The sequence below is a fragment of the Musca vetustissima genome, unplaced genomic scaffold (assembly GCF_032173495.1).
Source record: "Musca vetustissima isolate MV318-11 ecotype Yass unplaced genomic scaffold, APGP_CSIRO_Mvet_v1 utg58905, whole genome shotgun sequence".
In the NCBI taxonomy this organism is placed as follows: domain Eukaryota; kingdom Metazoa; phylum Arthropoda; class Insecta; order Diptera; family Muscidae; genus Musca; species Musca vetustissima.
Window position 1 is genome coordinate 19,722 of NW_026887086.1, and position 22,581 is coordinate 42,302.

Consider the following 22,581-nt stretch of genomic DNA (forward strand, 5'->3'; position numbering starts at 1 on the left):
TCTATATAGAGGCATGGATTTTTTACAAATATTTTGAGGGCTCTACATAGAGGCGTGGATTTGTTTCTTCATTTACTTTTAATTTTTTTCTATACTTTGTTTCATTATTATAAAAATTTTACTAACAAAAATACCAATTATTAAAAAAAAGCATTATAGATTGTGTTTGCAAAAATTATACTTTACTGTGTGTTAGAGTGAGTAGTACAGCCTCCACCATGAAGAAGTCAAACTTCCAACAATTTAGTCGTAGCTACTTGAGGTGCTTGGTGTAGTTGTTGTTGTTAGAATAGTGAGTTAAATTAGAAATTAGTACCAAAAAAACAAATACATAAACATTAAAACGATAACGACAGGGTTAGACAAGAATACAAATATTAGCTGGACACATTGTGACTGGACAGCCACCCACTCCATTGTAATTAAATGTTAATTGGAAATGTCACTCCATAATGTGTTTGAGATGTGTGTGTTTGTGTAAAAAAGCAGGTAGGTGCTAATGGCCTAAATGCAGCAGTAATGATGGTAAACGCTTGGCTGAATGTTAATGGAAATAATGCAACGTTGACGAAGCCAGGGACTGCCAGGGAGGCCGGAGATTGTGGATTGCAATGACAACACACAGTAGAACCATTGTTTTATGGCTGGCGGCATGGATCAGGTCGATGTTTTAGATTCGTTGTTTCTTTTTTGTTGTTGTTTGTTTATTATTCTTGTTAAACAAATTGTTAATCGTTGTCTGCCAGGGCTTTTAGCACATTTTTTGTCTGCCTGTTTAAATATTTTCTATTTTTCGGATTTGTGTTGGCGTTTATTTTGCCCCTGTTTTGTTGTTTTCATTCTTTAAACGATTTTTATCGTGATTTTAATCGTTGTGTAAATTGTCTTGATATTCATCATATTCATCTTCGTTTTCATTTTGTTCCTCTTCATCTTCTTCCTGTTCATAATCGCTGGCATTATTGCTCTCAGGACCCGTGACATCAGGTAAATAATCTTTATGGACTGGTGTTGAGATAACCGTTTCCTAAAGGCGATTTGTTTAATTTTTGCAGAGGTGGTTGTGGTAGTGCAGGTGTTTGTTTAGATTGGTGCAAAAAATATCATGTTAGACACAAAAGAGAAACAAATATTAGCAAAAAATGTTAGTAACCAAAACCGTTAAAAATTAGAAAACATTAAATGGGTGGGAATGGAATTTCAAAAAAATGTGGAGCGGAATTTTTGTGTTTTTTTTTTTGCGGAATTAAACCAAAACCAATTAGGAGCTGGGAAAGGGCAGGGAAGCTTTGTTGTGTGTGGATTTTTCATGTTTTTGCATTATTTGTAAATCATGCTAACCTTTTGTGGTCTCCAACCACAGCCGGGCAATGGTAGGCCATCTGAACCCAAGGGGCATGGTGCATCTAAGCCGGGTACACCTTGTTCGCCTTTATCACCGCGATCACCTTTGCGTCCACGTTTACCCGGTGGACCAGGATCGCCTCGGGAGCCCTTTTCACCGCGTGGTCCTTCCTGGCCAGGTATGCCATCGGTACCCTTTATTTCGATTTTTAATTTTTATTTATTGTTTTTAATTTTGTACAATACAATCGACATACACAATTGTTAGTGAAATATATATTTGAAATAAAGGTGGGTGGGATTGGTTGAAAGAGAGAGAAAAAATAGATAGATTCGTAAAGTAAGTTTTATTTAAACGACCATTTAAGCATGCAGCACATCGATAGCAGAATTTTTTATTTCATTTATTTTTTTTTATAAAATTTCTTACCGGTAGACCGGGATCACCACGTTCACCCTTTAAGCCAGTTTCGCCCTGAGCACCCTATAAACAAATATATTATTAATATATTTTCATTTCAAACACTTATTTTTAGTTTCCACTACTCACCTTCATGCCATCGAGACCAGGAGGACCCTATTGTTGAAAGTAATTTGAAATAAAAAGAAAAAAGTAAACAAAATTAAAAATAAGGTAAATAAAATGGTGTAATAAAAATAATAGCAAACAAATAATTGTTAACTAAAGTAAATAACATAAATTAGAATTAAGCTAAAGCAAGCAAACATGCCCAACACAAACATACTAAATTAATTTAATACTATGCCGTTAAATTAAATATAATTTTAATAAAAAATAATGTAATTAAATTAAATTAATATACGGATGAAAAAATATATAAAATGTATATAAATTTAAAATGAAATTAAATTAAGCATAAATACATATTTAAATTCAAATATGTTCATAGAACAAGAATTGGGACCTGGTATAGATCAGATTCCCATTTTATTGTTTTACGCTAAGCAATATCAAGCATTATTATTGCACTTTCAGAATTTGGACGCCTGTGGAATGTACAAACTCTTCGTGAAGCATCGAGGCTTACAAAGCTAGAACAGCAAATGACATCGAAGTCTTCTGAATAAACGAAATGAGATGGAATAAAAGCGATGAACTTCCAATAGAAAATGACAACTATGTAATATACAGTGGAAAAGAAAATGACGGTGAAAGAGGAGTTGGGATCCTAATGTCGAAGAATGCTAAGAAGTCGTCGGAGACATAGGAACCAATATCTGACCGTGTAATAATGGTTCGATTCAAGAGCAATGTAAGACACATCACCATAGTAAAGTGATATGCTCCCACGGAAGATGTAGAATATACCGTCAAAGATGAATTCTACTAACACACCACGCTTAACGAAATTCGGAGAGGAGACATTTTATTCTCATGGGTGATTTTAACGCTAAAATAGGTAGCGATAACACTAAAGCTCCTTCAGCAATGGGAATACATGGATGCGGATTCAAAAACAATAACGGCGAGAATACATGGATGCGGAGTCAAAAACAATAACCAGCTGATCATTGGTGGTTCCATCTTCCCGCACAAGGATATTCATAAATACACATGGACATCTCCAAGCGGCAATACTGGCAATCAAATAGATCATATTTCTGTTAGTAGAAGATGAAAAAGTTCCCTTTCGGACGTCGGAAATAAAAGATAATCTGACATTGGCAGTTTTTCAAAGAGGTAAACTCAATTTGCAGTGAAGAAAGCAGCAAGGAAAGATAAAAGAAAGTTCCTAGAAAATCTAACAAAAACAGCCGAGGAAGCAGCTAGCCAGAATAACATCATAAGAAAGCTACACCGACCAATAGATAGTCTCACAAATAGAAGGTGTACTAGGACTACAGCAATTAAAGATCGTAATCGTAGGCTACTAACAAACTCACAGATACACAGAACATTTCGAAGAAATCAGTAACGTCAGACGCACCACGGAAAATATCGTACAACCCTCCCAGCTTGTATGAAATAAAATACGTAACAAAACAATCAAAAATTAAAAAAAAGAAAATTATTGCAACCATAATGCAGAAAAGTATTCAAAGTAAAGTAGATAACATTCTGAGAGATAAGCTGGCTTTACACCAAATAGAAGCTGCGTGGACAATACCAACATTCTACGAGTCATCGTAGAACAATCTATAGAATGGCACACCCCCATGTACCTACTGTTCATCGATTTCAAGAAAGCTTTCGATGCCATCAGACGAACTGCCATATGGGAAGCATTGAGCAAAAAGGGAGAAAATAATCCGAATAACAAGAGCGAACCCTCACAATTATACTGGATGAAGTAATGAATGCAGTCTGCTCACAGAGAAGAGGCATAGAGCCTTAGAGCAAGCGAGAAGCAATGCGATACTACATGCTATAATAGTTCATGCTACTTCAATGCTATAGTACATTGTAAACCAAGAACAAAGCGTGTTCTTGGTTTACATCGCCTACTTCTGTTGTAAACTGGTGTTTATTGACTCAAGAAGGATTCAGACGAAGAATTTTTCATATCGCAAAATATTTTCTAAGCAATTTTAAAATAAAAATTCATCAAATTAACAAATATTTCTGCATCGATTTCCCGTATTTTTTCCAAATTATTTTATTATTATTTATTTAAATTTGGGCATGAGTCCACAAAAATACATGAAAAACCAAAAAAAAAAAAAGATTCGATAAGATGCAAAAGAACGATGCCAAAAATCGCTATGCCATAATAAAACACACGCAGAGGTTTATAGCGTCGTCTAGCGGCATATCATAGCATCGCTTGTCGCGCGCACTTTGACGTCAGCCTTAGACTATGTGGATGATATCTGCCTTATTTCTCCATCATGCCTTTAAAAGTAGAAGATCTGGAGTGACTGGCATGCAAAGTAATAATAAGAGCGATGTACGAAGATGCAGAACTCTTAGGTCTTTACACCAACGTAGGAGTAAAACAAGGATGCCCTCTGTAGCCCCTTCTGATCACAAATGTACTGGATGAAATAATGAATGAAGTCTGCCAAGGCCAAGCAATTGAATACGTCGATAGCTTCTGCTATCTCGGAAGCACTGTAACAACAAGTGGTGCTGAAAAAATAGACGTAATTAAAAAGCGAGGAATATAATTAGGCCGGCTGCAAGGCAGTGAAACCTGACTTGGGTCAAATATCATCAAATTTCTGGCCCAACACCATAAGTAACATAGAGCTGTTGAACCTAACGAACCAGGATCCCATACAACGCATTATGGCTGAAATCGCGATTTTAGTGGCATTAGATATATCCCGACAAGATAGATTCACCAAATTTGGAGTGTAGAATTCGAATGTTAGAAAAATTGAATTAAGAAAAAATGGGTGGACCACGCCCCCAGCTTTTTGGGTATTTTGACAATGTTCAGTTCGTTTTTCAACCGAATTGGCTGTAATTTGGTATTTTGGGTTCACATTGTATAGAAAATCGACCAAGAAACACCTGGCGGCGAAGAATAATCCAAGAATAAGATAAAATAACCCTACATCGGAAGATGTAAACACAACGAAAATTAATCGAGTAAGATGGTGGAGCTTTGTGAAAGCTCTATGCTGACAAGAGGAGTAGCAGGAAAAAAGTAAAAAGGAAAATTACAAATGTCGTATTTCTTGGTACTTTTTCTCGTTACTTCACGCATTTAAGTGCAATTAATGAAACAAATTCATCGACTTTGGTTTACCTTGCTTCCATGATTTTATATGCCGGATTATAGTTCGAAACAGTATTATGAATATAGATATTTAAAATTTGGAGTTTTTAAGAAGAAATTTAAGTGACATTTTAGTAAATGGTTGTCTGACATCTTTACTTCTTTCATATTTAATATTTCCATTGTGATTGAAAAATATGTTAGTAATAACCTTTAACATTTCTTCACCCCTTCCACAAATAACAATCCCCAACAAAACACATTCAAAATTTATTTTCATCATATGTATATATATTTTTTTCATTAAATATCTTTTTTTTTCTGTAAAAAACTCATCACTTTATTGAATAATGCATAATACACAAAAGAAACGTTCATTTGTTTGAATTGTTGTTGTTGTTTTTTTCTTCTTAGTTTTCAAATATTCATTTTTTTGATCATTTTGACTTTTTGGGTTATGTGTCATTTGCTTTAACTAAACTTTGTTTGAGAAAAAATATACAAGGACATACATACAGATATACTAGAATCCTTGTTAAAGGAAAATGAATGTGAACTAAACTAAACACAATCTCCAACAACTAAAGAAACATACCATGAATGAAATGTACATTCACAAGACAACATTTTTTGTTTGTTTGTTAATACACAATCTATATTATTATTTTTTTGTTCTGCTGCTTCATCTTCTTATTATTATACTCTTATACACTTTACTTTACTTTCAATTCATAGTTTTTGTTTAGTTTTTTTGTCAATCTGTCGGATGCACAATAACAACACAAACAAACCAAAAAATGGGAGGGAAAATTATTTGACAATTCATAGTTGTTTGACTATTTGTTTGTTGTTATTTTTTATTGTTGTAATATTTATATATGTATATTTGAATATGCTATTTTATTTGTTGTTGTTCTCTTTATACACAATGCTAGAAGAGGGATATCATTCCGTTTATCTGTGAAAGATTATAAATATCTGGTCTTTGTTGTTTATACGGATAGATGGATGGATAGAAAGATAGTTGGTTTGGGATCAACATAAAGAGCAATGCAAAAAATTGCTATCATTCCCCTTTCAGAACAACAACAATATGAAAATAATATATTTTTTAATTTCAAAAAATAGACAACACAAAAAATATATTTTAATTTATACACAATGCAATTCAATCTTAATATTTTTTTTTTATTATTTGTCAAATGCATTTCTTTTTGTCATATTTATATATTTGTATTTATTTTTTTGTAAAGAAAAATAATAGTTGCTGTTGTTATTGTTTTGTTAGGCAATGACATTTAGTTATTATTTATTTTTTTTTTCATTCAAAAAAATCATTCAAAATTAAACATCCATTTTTTATATAATATTATAGTTTGTTAGTTTAATAATAATAATCTTAAATCTATATATGTGTGTATTTATATCATCTTGTTTGTGTGGGAGGGAGGGAAAAAAGATTTGAAATATTTATAGTTTAATTTTTATATATATGTATATATAGATATAGTTATAGGTAGATAGATGTGTTAAAAGGTATCTTTCTTTATTGGCATATATGTATATTAAGAAATTAAATTTTCAATTTATATATCTAGTTGTGTGTCTTTATGTAAATATTTATTTATATAATAGTTTGTTATTATAAGGGAGAGAAAAATGGAAGGACAAAGTTTTTCGAATTACTTAAGAGAGACATTATATCGAAGAGGAGTATTTTTGTATTAACAACTTATAAATACAATTTCCATAATATTTATTTATATATTGTGTATCAGTGTGTAATTAAAATTGATGAAATGCATTTAAGTTGTAATTGTAATCTCAAGGAATTACACTTATCAACAGATTATTTCATTAAATAGAAAAAAATTGCCAAATAAGAAAATTTCAAAAAATAGAAATATAATAGAAACTGTTTTAATGCACATTTTGAATAAAACCAAAAATAAAAATCCGTACCTTTCTCAAATAATTAAAAATTTATAAAATAGTAAATAAACACGTATTATATTTCTGAATTCTATTCTGAATTACGGGGGTTAATATACATAGTAGTGGCCTTAGCAACACTAACTGTCGCCAGGCGTCATCGAACTGTTTCATTGGAAAGTGTGATATTTTAAACTTCCCCTAGCACTTTGGAAGTGCTGGTAGGTAGTCAAAAAAGGCCACAGAACATTGATACCGTGAATGTGACATAAAGTGAGATCCTTGGGCATTTATTTCCACCAGTTTGCATTCGATGTTGAGTCCCAATCAAAAGAGAAATCGACCCTACCGCTCTTCAAAGACGAGACAAGCCTCGTGCGTAGGGCTTCACTTAAGGGGACCCCCCATTCTCGGTGTCAACATTTTTTTGATTTAATTCGAATCTACACTAATTCAAGAATCTCCCAACAAAATTTCAAGTGAAAATCTCAAGAACTCTTGAAGATATAGCCGATTTATTGTGTCAGCATCAAGTGACGGCTAAAGGGCTTCTGAAACTTTAAACGCGTTTTACTCTTTTGCGAATGGCGGGCACGATAACTCAAAAACTAATGTGAGTGTATAGCTAACGTATGAACTAGGATAAAGCCAATCGGTGAAGATCTTCCTTATTTTTTTAACTTAGTTTGTGGTCAAAAATCGGCGATATTTTTTCAAAGGTCCGCCATTTTGTTAATTTTAGAGCGAAGTTAATAATCCTAGTTCATACAAGAGCCAGAATGTACTGTTTCTAACACCTTTGGAATTTTCGGATTCCGATGTTCCAGTGAGGAGTTATCATGCCTGCCATCAAAAATAAGGACTTTTCTTTCATAAAAAAAAAAACAACAAAAAAAACAAAAATAGTTTGTAAATTATTTTTCTTCTCTTTTAAATCTTCAAATATATATGTGCAAAGTTACAAACCTTAACAAACATTGGTATTGATTTACCAGCCCATTGTAAATCTTGAAAAATCAAAAAGGAGAGGAAGTTTCCTTAAAAAAACGTCGAACATTTTTCTAGGACAAAATTTATTCTGGGTCGGTACAATATTTATGTATTTGAGAATAAGATTGACTCTGTAGGGAGGATCGGTCAATGGTTATGTTCCGACCTGGGACTGTCAGATAGGTCTTACGCTATTGTGTCTGACGGACAATCTGGTTCCGACATATATTTCAAGGTGTTAGAAGGGGAATGACTATATTTTTTTATGGCAGAATGTATAAAAAAGAAGCGACTCATTTCTAAGATTTTTTATAAACCCTGCCTTATGGCCATTTTTGTTTTAGAGCCTATATTTCTTTGGACCAAATCATTTTCAAGCAATTTGGAGTCGAATTACAAATCTCCGTCTGTCTGTCTATCTGTCCGGCTGGTGCGCAGGATAACTCTCGAAGGGAGCAACCGATTTCATTCAAACTTTGCACATTTTAATATATCTTCCAAACTTAGTATCAGTTCGAAGATGGGGAATATCGGTCCACTTCTTCTGATACCTCCACCAAAAAATGGTTATAATTATAAATTTTATGATATCATGTGAACGGACTATCCGATTTGAACCAACCTTTGTAAAACCTATTATCCTTACCATGCCTATATCAAGAAAGAAGATGGAACCCATTGGTTTACTCCTTCTGCTAACTCCACCACAATGGCTCAAAATTGTCAATATTTATAAATACAATGTCTGGCGAATGGAATGTTCGATTTGAACCAAAGTTCGAAGATGGGACCCCCATATAAATGTCCTATTAAAAATTATAAATATCGGATTCATATAAAGATTCAGCGCCCATATCGGTTTATATTTTAGTCGCTCGTCTTTGAAAGATTTCCTTTCACTCTATGGAAGTTTCCATTCCTCTTGTCTATAGAAAACTCCCTCCACCTTATCGATAGAATAGTCTATAGAGGATACTCTTCGAATCGTCGGCCAAAGACTCCCCGCAGCCAGTCTATAGAAGACTAACTGCTACGTATCTATAAATACTAGTTTAGATCTTCTATAAAACACTCCTTTGAACTCCTTCATTTTCTTCAATAGAAGATTCAGTTGTAACTCTCTCTCTCTCGTCAATTCATTCAGTTCACTCTTCCATACAAGTTCCCCTTCAGTTCTACAATAGAATACTCCCTTTAGCTCATCCATAAATACTCCATTTAATCCGCCTACAACAAACTCACTTCAGAAGATTCCTTTCAGGTCGCCGTCAAATATCCTCTTCAGTTCTTTAAAAAACCTTCATGTTGTATACATTAGGTTGGGGGAAAACCAAAATGACCTATAGGACTTTATTTAACATGCTTCGGAATGTCCGTATTGGGCCAAATATGCACCGTTGATTTGTTGCCATTTCAAATGTAACTTCATAATGCCTCTCTCATAAAAGTCCTGCTCTCTATTTACAAACATCTATAGTAGTCGATTTCCACAATCCTCCCTAGATAACAATTTTTTGTCAGAAATTTTGCAATGTCAATTCCGGTTTGTATAGCGGATACATTAAAACTTCCCAACCAAGCTCCTGAAGTTTCTGGCGAGTCACTGTAGACGTGTGTGGCCTAGCGTTTTCCTGGTGAAACATGACATCTCTCCTGTTAGCCAATTCTGACCGTTTCTGGTCAATTGCTACCACCAAACGGTCCAGTTGTTGACAGTAGATATCAGAATTTAGCGTTTGGCCATATGGAAGCAACTCATAGTAGAGGTGCTTTACCGCTCTTTGACCACGATCCTTTTCGCACAGGGTTATACTATGTGATCCATTTCTCATCTCCAGTCACCACCGTTTAAGAAATTGGTCTATCTCATTCCGTTTGACCAAGGCTTCGCAGATGCAAATTCGATCCACTCAAATTTTATCTGTTAATTCGTGTGGCACCCAAACATCGAACTTCTTTTTGAATCCAACATTGTGTAAATGGTTTAAAACAGTTTTATGGTCGATTTTTAGATCCTAGACGATTTTACGACTGCGAACATACCGGTCAACTTCGATCATTTCTCCGATTTTATCGACATTTTCGATGGATTCCTTTTTCCCCAACCTAATAGAATAATTTCATTGATTTCAGGTGGTCTATAGACTATTCTGTTTTCCACTCAAGCCTCTCTGCCGTTGAGCAAGTAGCTCGTCTCTCTTTAGCTCGGCTATACAGAGCCCTACCCTTTCAGTTCGTCTATAAAAGACTCCCTTCTCTTCAGCTGTACTATAAACGACTCCTTTCACATCAGCTGCTCTCTTGAATGCTCTCTGCTTTTCAGCTTGTCCTTAGAAGATACCCTGGATTGCAAGGACTATTTGGCATTCCGAAATCTCGGTTGGTAAAAAGCTTATTTACAGAACATATTTAAGACTCCCCTCAGCACCCCAAAAAAAAAAATCGTTTCAGATATTCTATAGAAGACCTCTATTAACTCGTCTAAAAAAATTTAATTTACTCATTTTCCCTTCAGATGGACTATTGAAGACTCACTGTCCTTCAGCATGTAGCTGTATTCCCTTTTGCTCGACTATGAAGGCCCCTACCCTCCAGCACGTCTATATACGACTCCCTTCACATCAGCTGGTCTATTGAATACTCTCTGCCTTTTAGCTTGTCTAAAGAAGAACATATTCAATATAAGTCTATGTTTCTATATAGTCTCCATACAAAGGTCCCGCTACAAGATTGATAAGATAAGATGTTTAAGGTCCTAACCATGGGTGCCTGTACTTTGTGTTCTTCTGATCACAATTTACCCCCATCGGAGCCCCTATATAAATTACCCTATAAATTATTAATATTTGAAATGACCAACTCATGGTTGAGGGTTTGACTTCTTAAATTTCAAAATCGATTTATTCTATTTATGCCGGTCTTGCAAAAATGAGTGATTTCTTTTCAAACAATCTGTTGATTTGTGTAGCTTTTGTCAACTACTCAACTACAACAATGTCTTAACTAAATCTTCTGTGTCTGTCCATCTGTCTGTCTCACTATCAGTAATGCACACATATACATAACATTGTCTGGTGTCAGAACAACTAGCCTATAGAAATAAGAGGAAGAATACTTAAAAGTATTATTTAATAGTCGTAATTGTAATAATAGTTGTAATGAAAATCCAGTTTTCCAAGAATGAAAATTATATTAAAGAGACTTTATTTATATAACTATTTATATAGATGGCAGCAATTATAATACTAATTTGTATATGCAAGTGTGTTTGTGTGTGTGTGTGTATGTTTGAGATAGTAGCTTTGTCATAAATAGTATCAATTAAGGAATAATTGAAGAAATGTTAATTAAGATAGTAATCGAAAACACACACACACATGCACACAAAGAAAATGTCATATTTAAATTAAGACAAGCAAGAAGAAGAGAAAGGAAGAGAAGAAAATAATATGTGGACATATTTAACTATTTACAATTGAAGAAAACGAGATGAAAAGATATGATTAAAATAAATAAATAATGTTTTAGATTTTTTCCACATTGTCATGGAGGCAATGTATGAGGGAGGAGATGGAGAAAGAGAGATATATACAAAAAATGCATAGCAATGCTGGTTTTGGTTTTTATATATGGAAATTTTTATTGTTATTTTTTCTTTTTTTCAATTTATTTTTAAAAATATATTTTTACATTAAATTATTTTAATTCCTTTTTATGTTGTTGTTGGTTTTTTCTTTGTCTGGAGTCTTAATAATTGAACAAAATTGACATTTAATATTCCAAAAAAATATTCGGTTGCAAGTAGCTTAAGGGAAGGAAGTTTGTCATTATTATTTTTTATTTTCTTTTCTTTTAATTTAATTTTTTTTTGGGATAATGGAAGTAAATTGAGAATTTTATATTTTTTGGGAAACGTTCATATATATATAATTGTTATAATATGTATACTATTTATATAATATTACAAATTTACATTCAATATTTTTATTAAATTAAATTTTTAATTTATAGCTCCTATTTTCTTTCCTTTAAATTTTAATTATTTTATTTCCTTTTGCCATTTGTTTTTTTGTTATGTTTTGTGTGGCTGCCCGCCAGTTTTGTTTGTTTGTTTGTTTAATATTTATATGTAAATAAATTTATTTTCTCAATTTATCTGTTTATGTTTGTTGTTGTTGTTACTATTTGTTTCATTGTGTATAGTTATAGTTTCAGTTGCCTTTATATTTGTTTTCATTTAATTATTTTATTATAATTTTTTATTTATAATGTTTTCGTTATTTAATGTTTGATGCTGTGAAACCCATAAAGTTTGTTTGATTTTTATTTTGTTTGCGACTTTGCAACTTTGTTTTTTTTTTGCAAAGTTAAAATTTATAAATATATATTTTTTTTTAATTTTTTATTCATGTTGTGAATTTACTGCTGTTGCTGCTGACCATGATTATGTTGCTGATTGTGGCCGTGGCGTTGATGATGAATAAATAATTTTTATTTCGCTTTCATTCATTTAATTTATTGTTGTAATGTTCGGGATGTTGTTGGTGTTGAATATAATTATTGTATTTTGCAATTTATTGTATTAAATTTTTTGTTTGTAAAATTATAAATTAAAGCGAATGTTTATTGTTTTTTATATTTTTGCAATTATTTTTTACTTTATGAACCTATCTACTTTTTGTATTTATTTCGATTTTGTGGTGTCTGTTTTGATTTTATTGAGGCTGGGAAAATGTCAGAATATTTGAAATGTTAGTCCAAGTTCAAAGTATGGTAAATAGCACAGTATTTTGGGGTCATTGAACGTAGTCCAGTAAACTGTAGTCTCTATCCTACTAGTAATAAGTAAGGATCAATAATAACTAGAACTATATTTCAAAAAATAATAATTATTGTACTATCCGCAAATGCTTTCAATGAACTTAACAACAACCTGACCTTGCAAAAAATGTTTCGAACAATTTTAAGTATTTTGAAGGTCATGCAATTAATTTCCGAAATATATTTGTATTGATATAAGGGTCCATGGTCATCCATATAAAATTCCTTATCGCTTTTTAGATATTGTGAATATCGAATCATTCGAAGTAGCTGTAATTTGTCATTTAGGGTTCTCAAGCGATAAAATATCATATCACTAGGCTTTGTTTTATCATGGCTCCTTAAAATGGTACCGATTGATTTAAGATATTTTAAAGATCCTAGCTATATTTTCCAAACAAATAAACTTTTTACTGACAGCAGTGTTGCTTCATCTCTTTCATTAAGTTTAAAATATTCTATTGACAACGAAAAGTGTCAACGACGTATATTTTCTTGGTGTACTGGAATATAAAGGAATCATCACCAAGGTAGGCTGTACGACGTATGACCCATCAATTCCACGTTTTGGATGGTCAAAGAGGCGTTAGTTCGAATCGAGGCAAATGTGGTGTAGCATTTAGAACTGATCTCTTACGTTGCTTAAGCGGAACAGTCTTCACATGATCAGTTTTGCCAAAGAAACATTTCCTTCTTTCATGAACAACATTTCCTTCTTTCATGAACAACTTTCTTTCGATTTGGTGGGTTGTAGAAGAAAATTCACACCTGTGACAACCTCAATAATGTTTTTTTGAAGTACTGCTATCGAATTTTTAAGCCTGTCAAATTGTGCAGGACTCAACGATAACAAATATTATTTAAAGTCAGACGTTCATGTAATATAAATCGTGTATGCTAATGAAAACCAGTAAGGAAAGATCAAAAGTCGGACAGAACCGACCATATGACACCGTTCACCACTTTGGATACTCTTGTATGTATGATAATGTGTGCATTATCCTATAGATAGAAGAGACAAAGCATCTATGAAATTCCATTAAAATAGAATCGGGCGAACTTGGATTTTTTTTGGTGTAACATTTGTATGAAATTCAGCAAAATTATGTATGGGAGTAATATGTATGGGAGTAATAATGAATTGAATTCAAAAAAACTTCACAGACATCAAACTGGACTTAATTCAGTATGCTGTGCAAAATTTTGTCTCCATCGACCAAATCTTGGGAGTGTGATGTACCATTTACATAATATCGGACGAAACTATATGGGAGCTATATCTACAAATCCTTCATATGGGAACAAGTGTTCAAAAAGACGAATCCGCAATTTTTTTTTTTTACAATGGGAAAATTAGGAATGCGTGCTGTCATTAAATATTTACAAACAAGCCAGTCGGTGTTGCCGACAGATATATACCCCCAGCCTATGGTTTGCGGAGGTCTTCGGAATTACACACACATTTAATTATTAGCATTATATAAGAAATATATTTTTATCAAAGAGGGTTTGGATTATTTAATAAAATAACATTTTATAAAATATTGGCCATTTGTGACCTGAAAAAGTGGACTACTGGTTCCCATCTCCGGAATTGATATAGGGTTGGTAAAGATAATTGTTGTACAAGGTTTGGTTGAAATATGTCATTCCATTGGATTTATAAATATTGAACATTTTAACCATTTGTGTGGGAGGTACCAGAAGGAGTGGTCCAATGGGTCCCATCTTTGAACTTAATCTAGACTTCGTAAAGATAATAGGTTGTGCAAAGTTTGGTTCATATCGGACATTCCATTCGCCTGATATTGTATTTATAAATATTGAAAATTGAAATACCAGAAGGAATGGTCCAATGGGTGCCATCTTTGAACTTAATCTAGACTTCGTAAAGATAATGGGTTGTGCAAAGTTTGGTTCAAATCTGACATTCCATTCGCCTGATATTGGATATACAAATATTGAAAATATTGACCATTTTTGGGGGAGGTACCAGAAGGAGTGGACCAATGGGTCCAATCTTCCTACTTGACCTACGCTTGGTAAAGATAATACGCTGTACAAAATTTCGTTTAAATCCGATAGACCGTTTGGATGTTATTATAAAATAAATTTTTAGCAACATTTTGATCATTTTGTGGGAGAGGTACCAAAAGGAGTGGACCGATATTTCCCATCCTAGAACTTTTTGATTTTTTGAAGAAAAAAATGTACCAAGATCTTTAAAATTGTTCCCGCAGAAAGATATACTACTTAAGGTTTGTGAAATTTCTAAAAATACTACCAAAGGATCTGCAAGTTTTTCTATAGGAAACATTAGTTCCCATGAGTATATGAATTTGTTTTGTAGAAAAAACATAGTACCCAAGGGTCTGTGATTGTTTATTCAATAGAAAATTAATACCCAAGGTTCTGTGAATATCTTTCTATAGAAAAAAATAGTACCTAAGGGTCGTATTTTTTTCTATACAACAGCGTTCATACGGAAAATGGCAAATCAAAGGTTATGTTCCGTATGTTAAACTTGGGCTAAAATGTGGACAGATATTCAAAAATTTGCCACCGAATGAGAGTCAATTTGCTTGAAAACTGTGCCCACAAATATCGATGTTATATGAAGTATAATCTTAACTTAAATAAATAATAATATTTGATAGGGATATTTTCTATCCAATAATAATCCAACATTGGTTGCAAAATATACTCAAGTTCCACATAAATACCTAAAATGCCATAATCGAGTATCATGCAGCCGTTCAGGTATAAGAAGCAAATGATTCCAAACTATTCCAGGTCAGGTCAGATGATTGTCCAGATGAAACAATACGTGATCATTGGACTTATTTTTGCCCTGAATCGAAGATTTTAACCTGGACCTATATTAATATTTTTGCAAGAAGTTCATCTATCAACTAAGAATCGGAAATATAGTGGCCAAATTGTGGGCCCTATATTAACTCGATTAATAAAGATTTACAAGCGAATGAAAGATGCGATATACAAAAATAATAAAGGGATTGAAAAAAGGATATGTTTTATTTTTGTTTACAGAATTCTCCTTGCATTCAACCTCCATGAATTTTCTGTAAAAATGTGAGATAATGATTGCTTAATTTGGCTTTGAAAAAATCGGTATACCAATTTAAAAAGTATTAAACAATGTCCAATATATAATTTTTTAAGATTTTGCCGAAGTATGAATATTTCCCCATAAAAATCATCAGCTCACATAGTAGAACTCTTGTATCCTTATTATAAATCCTTGCAACAAACGGTAGTGCCAACAATAATGTTTGTTTGTTCCACCGTTTATAGACATTTATAATATTAACATTTTAATAGCCTTTAATAAAATCATTAGCATGACAATTTATATATGTATATATATACATATATAATTTATTATTTATTATTATTTTTGTTGATTTTTTTATTCATTTAATATTTATTTGTATTTAATTATTGTACATTATGGATGTGTATGCAGTTGTTGTTGTCGTTTTTTCTTGTGTCTGTGAATGATATTAACATGTGTTACATTGTTGTTTTTGTTGTTACGAAATTACCGGATTATTTCTTTTTTGTTTGTATTTCATTTAATTTTATTATTTATATTTTCTTTCATGTAAATATAAATAATTTTTCAAGCAGACATTTAAATGTAATTTACATTTAGTTATGAGTTTCCTTTTTCATTTAATATTACTTTTTTTTAATGTCATTGTTATATATGTTTCATATTTATATATGTATATGTGTTTATGTACGTGTATATACTGTGTCAAAGCCCATGGACGGTACCTAAATCATTTTCTTCTTCTTTATTTTAGAAAACACTGCTGCCTTGTTCTTGGGGGTGTGTGAGTGACTTTTGTGTTAGCAATTTAAATATTTTTCAAAATTCGTTTTCAACGATTTTGAATTGGAAAAATAATGTATATATTTATATATAGTAATTGAGGTTAGGTTACAAAAAATAAGTAGTAATACTTTTGGAGGGGATTATTAAATATTTTTGTTTGGAATAATAGTTTTCTTCTTTTTTTTAATATGCTGCCTTGTATATCAATAATTTGAGTAAATAATTTATTTGTTTTCTTTTGGTTCCAGGAGAAATAGTTTTTTTCTTTTTTGTTGTGGATTTGTTTTTAATATTTTGTTGTTTGTTAATTGATATGGTTGTTAGTTTTGTGTTAGCAAACATTTGAACTGTAATCATATAGAATGGCCATAATAGTTGTTTTTGTTTTTTCTTTTATGCTTTACATTTAAAGCAGTATTGGAAAATTATATATAATATTTTTATATATATATTAAAAAATTATATTAAATATTTTTTGTTAAGTATTGTATGATTTTGGTTATTAATATATAAAATTAAATGTTAGTAAATTAATTTTTTTTATATATATAATAAAAATGAGTATTAAATTGGATGATGATTTTTGTTTTTAAAATTATTTTAATTAAATTGTAATTTATAATTAGGGGGTTAATTTATTAAAAATTATATTAATTATTTTTTAAATTTTTGCTTTGGTTTTGAAAACTCATTTAGGGTTTTTTTATTTATTCTTTTTCTTAATTTACATTTACAATGACAAATATTATTTGCCTTGAGGGGGTTTTCACTGTTTTGTTATTTTTTGTTTAATAATTTTTTCCTTATATTTAAAGTCCTTAATTTTAAGTTTTAATAATTTTATTTTTTTATTTCTTCTTTGTGTTCATTTTTTTAGTTTAAATTGTTTAATATTAGTATTCCCACACCTGGTGTAAAAAGAGAGAAAGAGAGAAGAAAAAAATTGCAAAAAATATGTTATCATATTAGTCACATTATTAATAACAGCTGATGAATGTTTTATTAATTTTTTTATTTTGTTTTTTGAGGTTAGCTACAAATTAAAAATTGGTTTTAGAATTCGGGTGTTTTAAAAAAGCCAAAGCATTTTGTGATTTAGTTACTTTAAAATAAAAAAGGGGAACAAGAGGGAAGATTTAACTTACCGGAAGCCCAGCTTTGCCAGAAGGACCCATTGGTCCGGAATCACCACGCATGCCCATAGGACCCTAAAATGAAAATTAAAAAAAAAATGTTAAATATTATTTATTCGGTGGCGTATACATAATGACATTAATTATACGAACAAGAGTTCGAAAAACTGAAGGTAGAGAAAATGAAGAACAAACAAAAAATGTAAACAGAAGACCTTCTAGAACCCATGGGACGTTGGATATTTGTATAAGAAAAAATTGGATCCACACTCTTTAATTGTTTTTCTATAGAAGAACATAAGATCCAAGAGCCTGTGAATTTTTTCTATGAAAAAACTGAACTAAATTTATCTGTTTTTCTTTCTATCGGATCGGAGGCTTTTTTTCGAGATCCCAAGGGTGTATAAATTTATTTCTATAATAAAAACTAGGACCAGAATGTCTGTGAATTTTTCTTATGGAAAAAATAGGACCTGCTCGTCTGTAGATTTTTTGTGCTTTTTCCCATAAAAATAGGAAATGAAACTCTGAGAAGTTTTTTTCTATAAAAATTGGATTTGAAGATTTGTGAATTTTTTCTATAGAAGAAAATAGGACCAGAGGGTCTGTAATTTTTTTCTCTATGGAAAAAAGACCTGATTATCCGACCTGAGGGTTGTGAATATTTTTCTATAAAAAATACGATATGAATGACTGTGAATTTATTTATATAGAAAAAATGTAGAACCCTTAGGTCTAAGAATTTTTTCTATAGGAAAAACAAGAATCTGTCAGTTTATTTTTTCTAAAAAAATGGGATCTAAGGGTCTGCGAATATTTTCTATAGAAAAAAACTGGTGTGTGAAAAAGTTTCTATAGAAAGAAACAGGACCTGAGTGTATGTTAATTTTAATCCTATAGAGAAATATGCTTCTAACAAAATAGGACCTATTTTTTATTTCTATACAGAAAATAGGACCTCCTGAGGGTCTGTGAATATTTTTCTATAGAAAACAAAACCTAAGGGTTTGTGAATTTTTTCATTGATTTTTTTTCTATAGAAAAAAATAAGACCTGAGGGTCTGTGAATTTTTTTCTATATGATTGTGTGTGTGATTTTTTTCTACAGAAAAAATAAGGCCTGAGGTTCTGTGATTTTTTCCTATAAAAAAATAAGACCCAAGGGCTAGTGATTTTTTTCTATAAAAAAATTAAGAACTGAGGGTCTTTGCATTTTTTTCTATCGGAAAAAATAGGACCTGAGGGTCTTTGAATTCTTTTTCTATAGGAAAAAATAGGACCTGAGGGTCTGTGAATTTTTACTATAGGAAAAAATAGGACCTGAGGGTCTGTGAATTTTTTTCTATAGAAAAAATAGGACCTGAGGGTCTGTGAATTTTTTTCTATAGAAAAAATAGGACCTAAGGGTCTTTGAATTTTTTTCTATAGAAAAAAATAGGACCTGAGTGTCTTCGATTTTTTTCTATAGAAAAAAAGAAGACTTCTATAGAAAAAAATAAGACTTGAGGGTCTGTGAATTTTTTTCTAAAGAAAAAAATAAGAACTGTTGTTCTGTGAATTTGTTTCTATAGACCTGAGGGTCAGTGAATTGTTTTTATATGAAAAAAAATAAACTTGAGGGTGTCTATTTTTGTTTAGAAAAAATAGTACCTGAGAGTCTGATTTTTTTTTATAAAAAATAGGAGTTGAGGGTCTGGGATTTTGGGATCTGTAAAAGAAAACCCCAAGGTTCTGTGATTTTTTTCTTTAGAAATAAAAATATGACCTGAGGGTCTTTGAATTTTTTTCTAAAGGCCCAGGTTTCTGCAGAACAAAAATAGGCATTCGAATTTTTTAATTTTAAAATAAATCCCAAATTTCTTAGATTTTATTCTATAGAAAAATTAGGTCCCTTGGGCCTGCGATTTCTTTTTTTATGGAACAATTATTAACAATTATAATCTACTACTTACCGGCAGACCCATAGGACCCTGATCACCTTTTGTGCCTTTCTCGCCAGGATCTCCTTTGCGGCCATCCAAACCTCTTTCACCAGGTTTGCCGGGATGGCCAGGAGGTCCCATGGGACCAGGTGGACCGGGAGGACCATAAAGCTAAACGAAACGAAAAAAAATAAAACAAAAAGAAAATAAAAAATAAATAAAACCAAATCAAAACATATAAAAAATATCTGACTACTTACATATTCAATTGTGGGCATATGGTGTGGGGCATCCGCCATGCCATCATCTTGACGTCTGCGCATTTTACGATACTTCTAGTGAAAGGGCTAATCAGAAAACTTTCCAAAACAAAATAGAGACAAATCTTAAATACTCACTGAGTCACCGCGATCGCCTTTGTCACCCTTGACTCCCGGGTAGCCGGGTGGACCTGGCAAACCAGGTGGTCCCATAAGACCAGGTGGGCCAATATCACCACGATCTCCCTTTTCGCCGGGTGGTCCTTGATAACCTGGCAAACCAGGTGGACCTTCAATACCAGGTTCACCGGGTAGGCCGTCTAAGCCACGAGGACCCAAAGAACCAGGTTCTCCTGGCTCGCCCGGTTCACCCTTGGCACCGTCTCTGCCGTCACGACCATCTTTGCCGGGTATGCCAGGAGGACCTGGGGGACCACGCAACAAAGTAACTGGAGGATCATCATAATCTTCATCTTTAGCACCGGCAGGACCAAATATCTGTTCGATTATACATTTTTGGGAAGCATGCAGAACATTTTGGGAAGGGAAGAAGATAAGAAATTTAATTAGTTAAAAACACATTTTGCGGAAATCAATTACTCTTTCTCTCTTTTGTGTTACACTTCTCACTCTTTGGGTGTTGTTACATGTTTTTGGTGTTACTTTCCCACTTGTTGTGTATTTCGTTTAATTTTGTTGTTATTTTTTGTTGCTGTGTAAATATTTTCTGTGTTGGGCCTTAGGGCCATACATTTTTTATCTGTTACTTTTTTCTCTGTGTGTGTGGTTTTTGTGCATTTATTGGTGTTTTTGCTTTGGGTAATCAATATCCTGTGCTGTGTGTTTTTTCTTTTTGTTGTTGGTGTTTCCATTACCTGTTTTATATTCGTGTTTAGGAAGGATGTGGTTGAGGTTAATAACATTAAAGTGCCGGTACAATACAAAAAAAAGGTGTACACGTTTATGTGTTGTGTGCATGTGTTCGGAATTTTTATCTCAAATATATCGACATAAGTTCGGTTTTTTTTTATACATTTCAAGAATTTGTTGTTGTGTGAGTTTCTTTGGCACAATTTTTGCAAATTGTTGTCTTCTTTGGATTAAATAAGTAAACATTATTTGCTGCTAATATATACACTGAGCGAAGCAGGAAGCGGGTTATTAAAATATCTTCATATAAGGCGTATAACTAACGACAACACTTATACGTCATTGGGTACTATAACCAAATAATACTAATTTTTATTACAAATATATAAATAAATAGGACCCTAGAGTGTATGGAAAAAACTAGAACTCAAGGGTCTGTGCATTGAAAACAAAACCAAAGAGGGTCTTTGAATTTTTTCCTATAGAAAAAATAAGACCTGAGGGTCTGTGAATTTTTTTCTATAGAAAAAAATAAGACCTGAGGGTCTGTGAATTTTTTTCAAATTTAGATAAATATCATATTTTTTTCTATAGAAAAAAATAAGACCTGAGGGTCTGTGAATTTTTTTTTTCTATAGAAAAAATACATTTTTTTCTATAGAAAAAAATACAGTCCTGTGGTCTGTGAATTTTTTTCTATAGAAAAAAATACAGTCCTGTGGTCTGTGAATTTTTTTCTATAGAAAAAAATACAGTCCTGTGGTCTGTGAATTTTTTTCTATAGAAAAAAATAAGACCTGAGGGTCTGTGAATTTTTTTCTATAGAAAAAAATTAGACCTGAGGGTCTGTGAATTTTTTTCTATAGAAAAAAATAAGACCTGAGGGTCTGTGAATTTTTTTCTATAGAAAAAAATAAGACCTGAGGGTCTGTGAATTTTTTTCTATAGAAAAAAATAAGACCTGAGGGTCTGTGAATTTTTTTCTATAGAAAAAAAATAAGACCGACCGGGGGTCTGTGAATTTTTTTCTATAGAAAAAAATAAGACCTGAGGGTCTGTCAATTTTTCTCTGTAGAAAAAAATAAGACCTGAGGGTCTGTGAATTTTTTTCTATATATGAGATGTTTGCTATACTACCCATAGGTGTGTCCTTTTCTTTATAGAAAATAGCATGCAAGACATAATTTTTATTAATGGGAGAGATTGAGTCGTATACATAACGACAGCACGTATACGCTCCTTTACAAGTATTTATTTTCCCAGTGTATCTCCTTTGTTTTTTTATTTTTTACTTCTACAACAATGTCTAATGCGATAACTACTAACTGCCATTCATTTCCATTATCCTTAAACAAATATTCGTTTAACCTCAGAACGTGTATGGGTGGTGTATATCGGTATAGATGATATTGATGGGTTTTCTATGATGCGTACAAAACAACACGTGTTCAAGTGTAAGTGAGAGAGAGAAACTCATAGGTATTCTGTATGTTTATTTGTGTACGTCTCATTCTCCATGAACTATATAATAGTAGGACATAGATAGTTGTTTAAGAGTGTTGGTAATTGTGAGGTTATGTTGTCATACTCTCACACAACAACACAAAACCACATGCTCATCTTAACCGGAAGTTATTCATACCGGTGTTTTTTAGAATTTTCCTGAAGGCAAACACACTCACTCACACACATATGTATGTATGCATAGAAGAAGGATGTTTAAAGTACAAAGTTGTGTAGACATATATGAGTGTGTGAGTG

The 22,581-nt window shown here is 32.1% G+C and overlaps 1 protein-coding gene across 1 annotated transcript; it reads right to left on the bottom strand.

Annotated features, from left to right (window-relative positions):
• Nucleotides 1–865: 865 nt before the first annotated feature.
• LOC133334596 (collagen alpha chain CG42342) lies at nt 866–20,448 on the bottom strand (the record flags this gene model as incomplete). The annotated part of the gene is made up of 8 exons (XM_061542910.1): nt 866–1,027; nt 1,342–1,539; nt 1,775–1,828; nt 1,895–1,921; nt 17,781–17,843; nt 19,721–19,861; nt 19,951–20,025; nt 20,089–20,448. Coding segments are annotated over 8 exons (1,080 nt in total), but the record flags the coding sequence as incomplete, so codon positions are not given.
• Nucleotides 20,449–22,581: the final 2,133 nt, after the last annotated feature.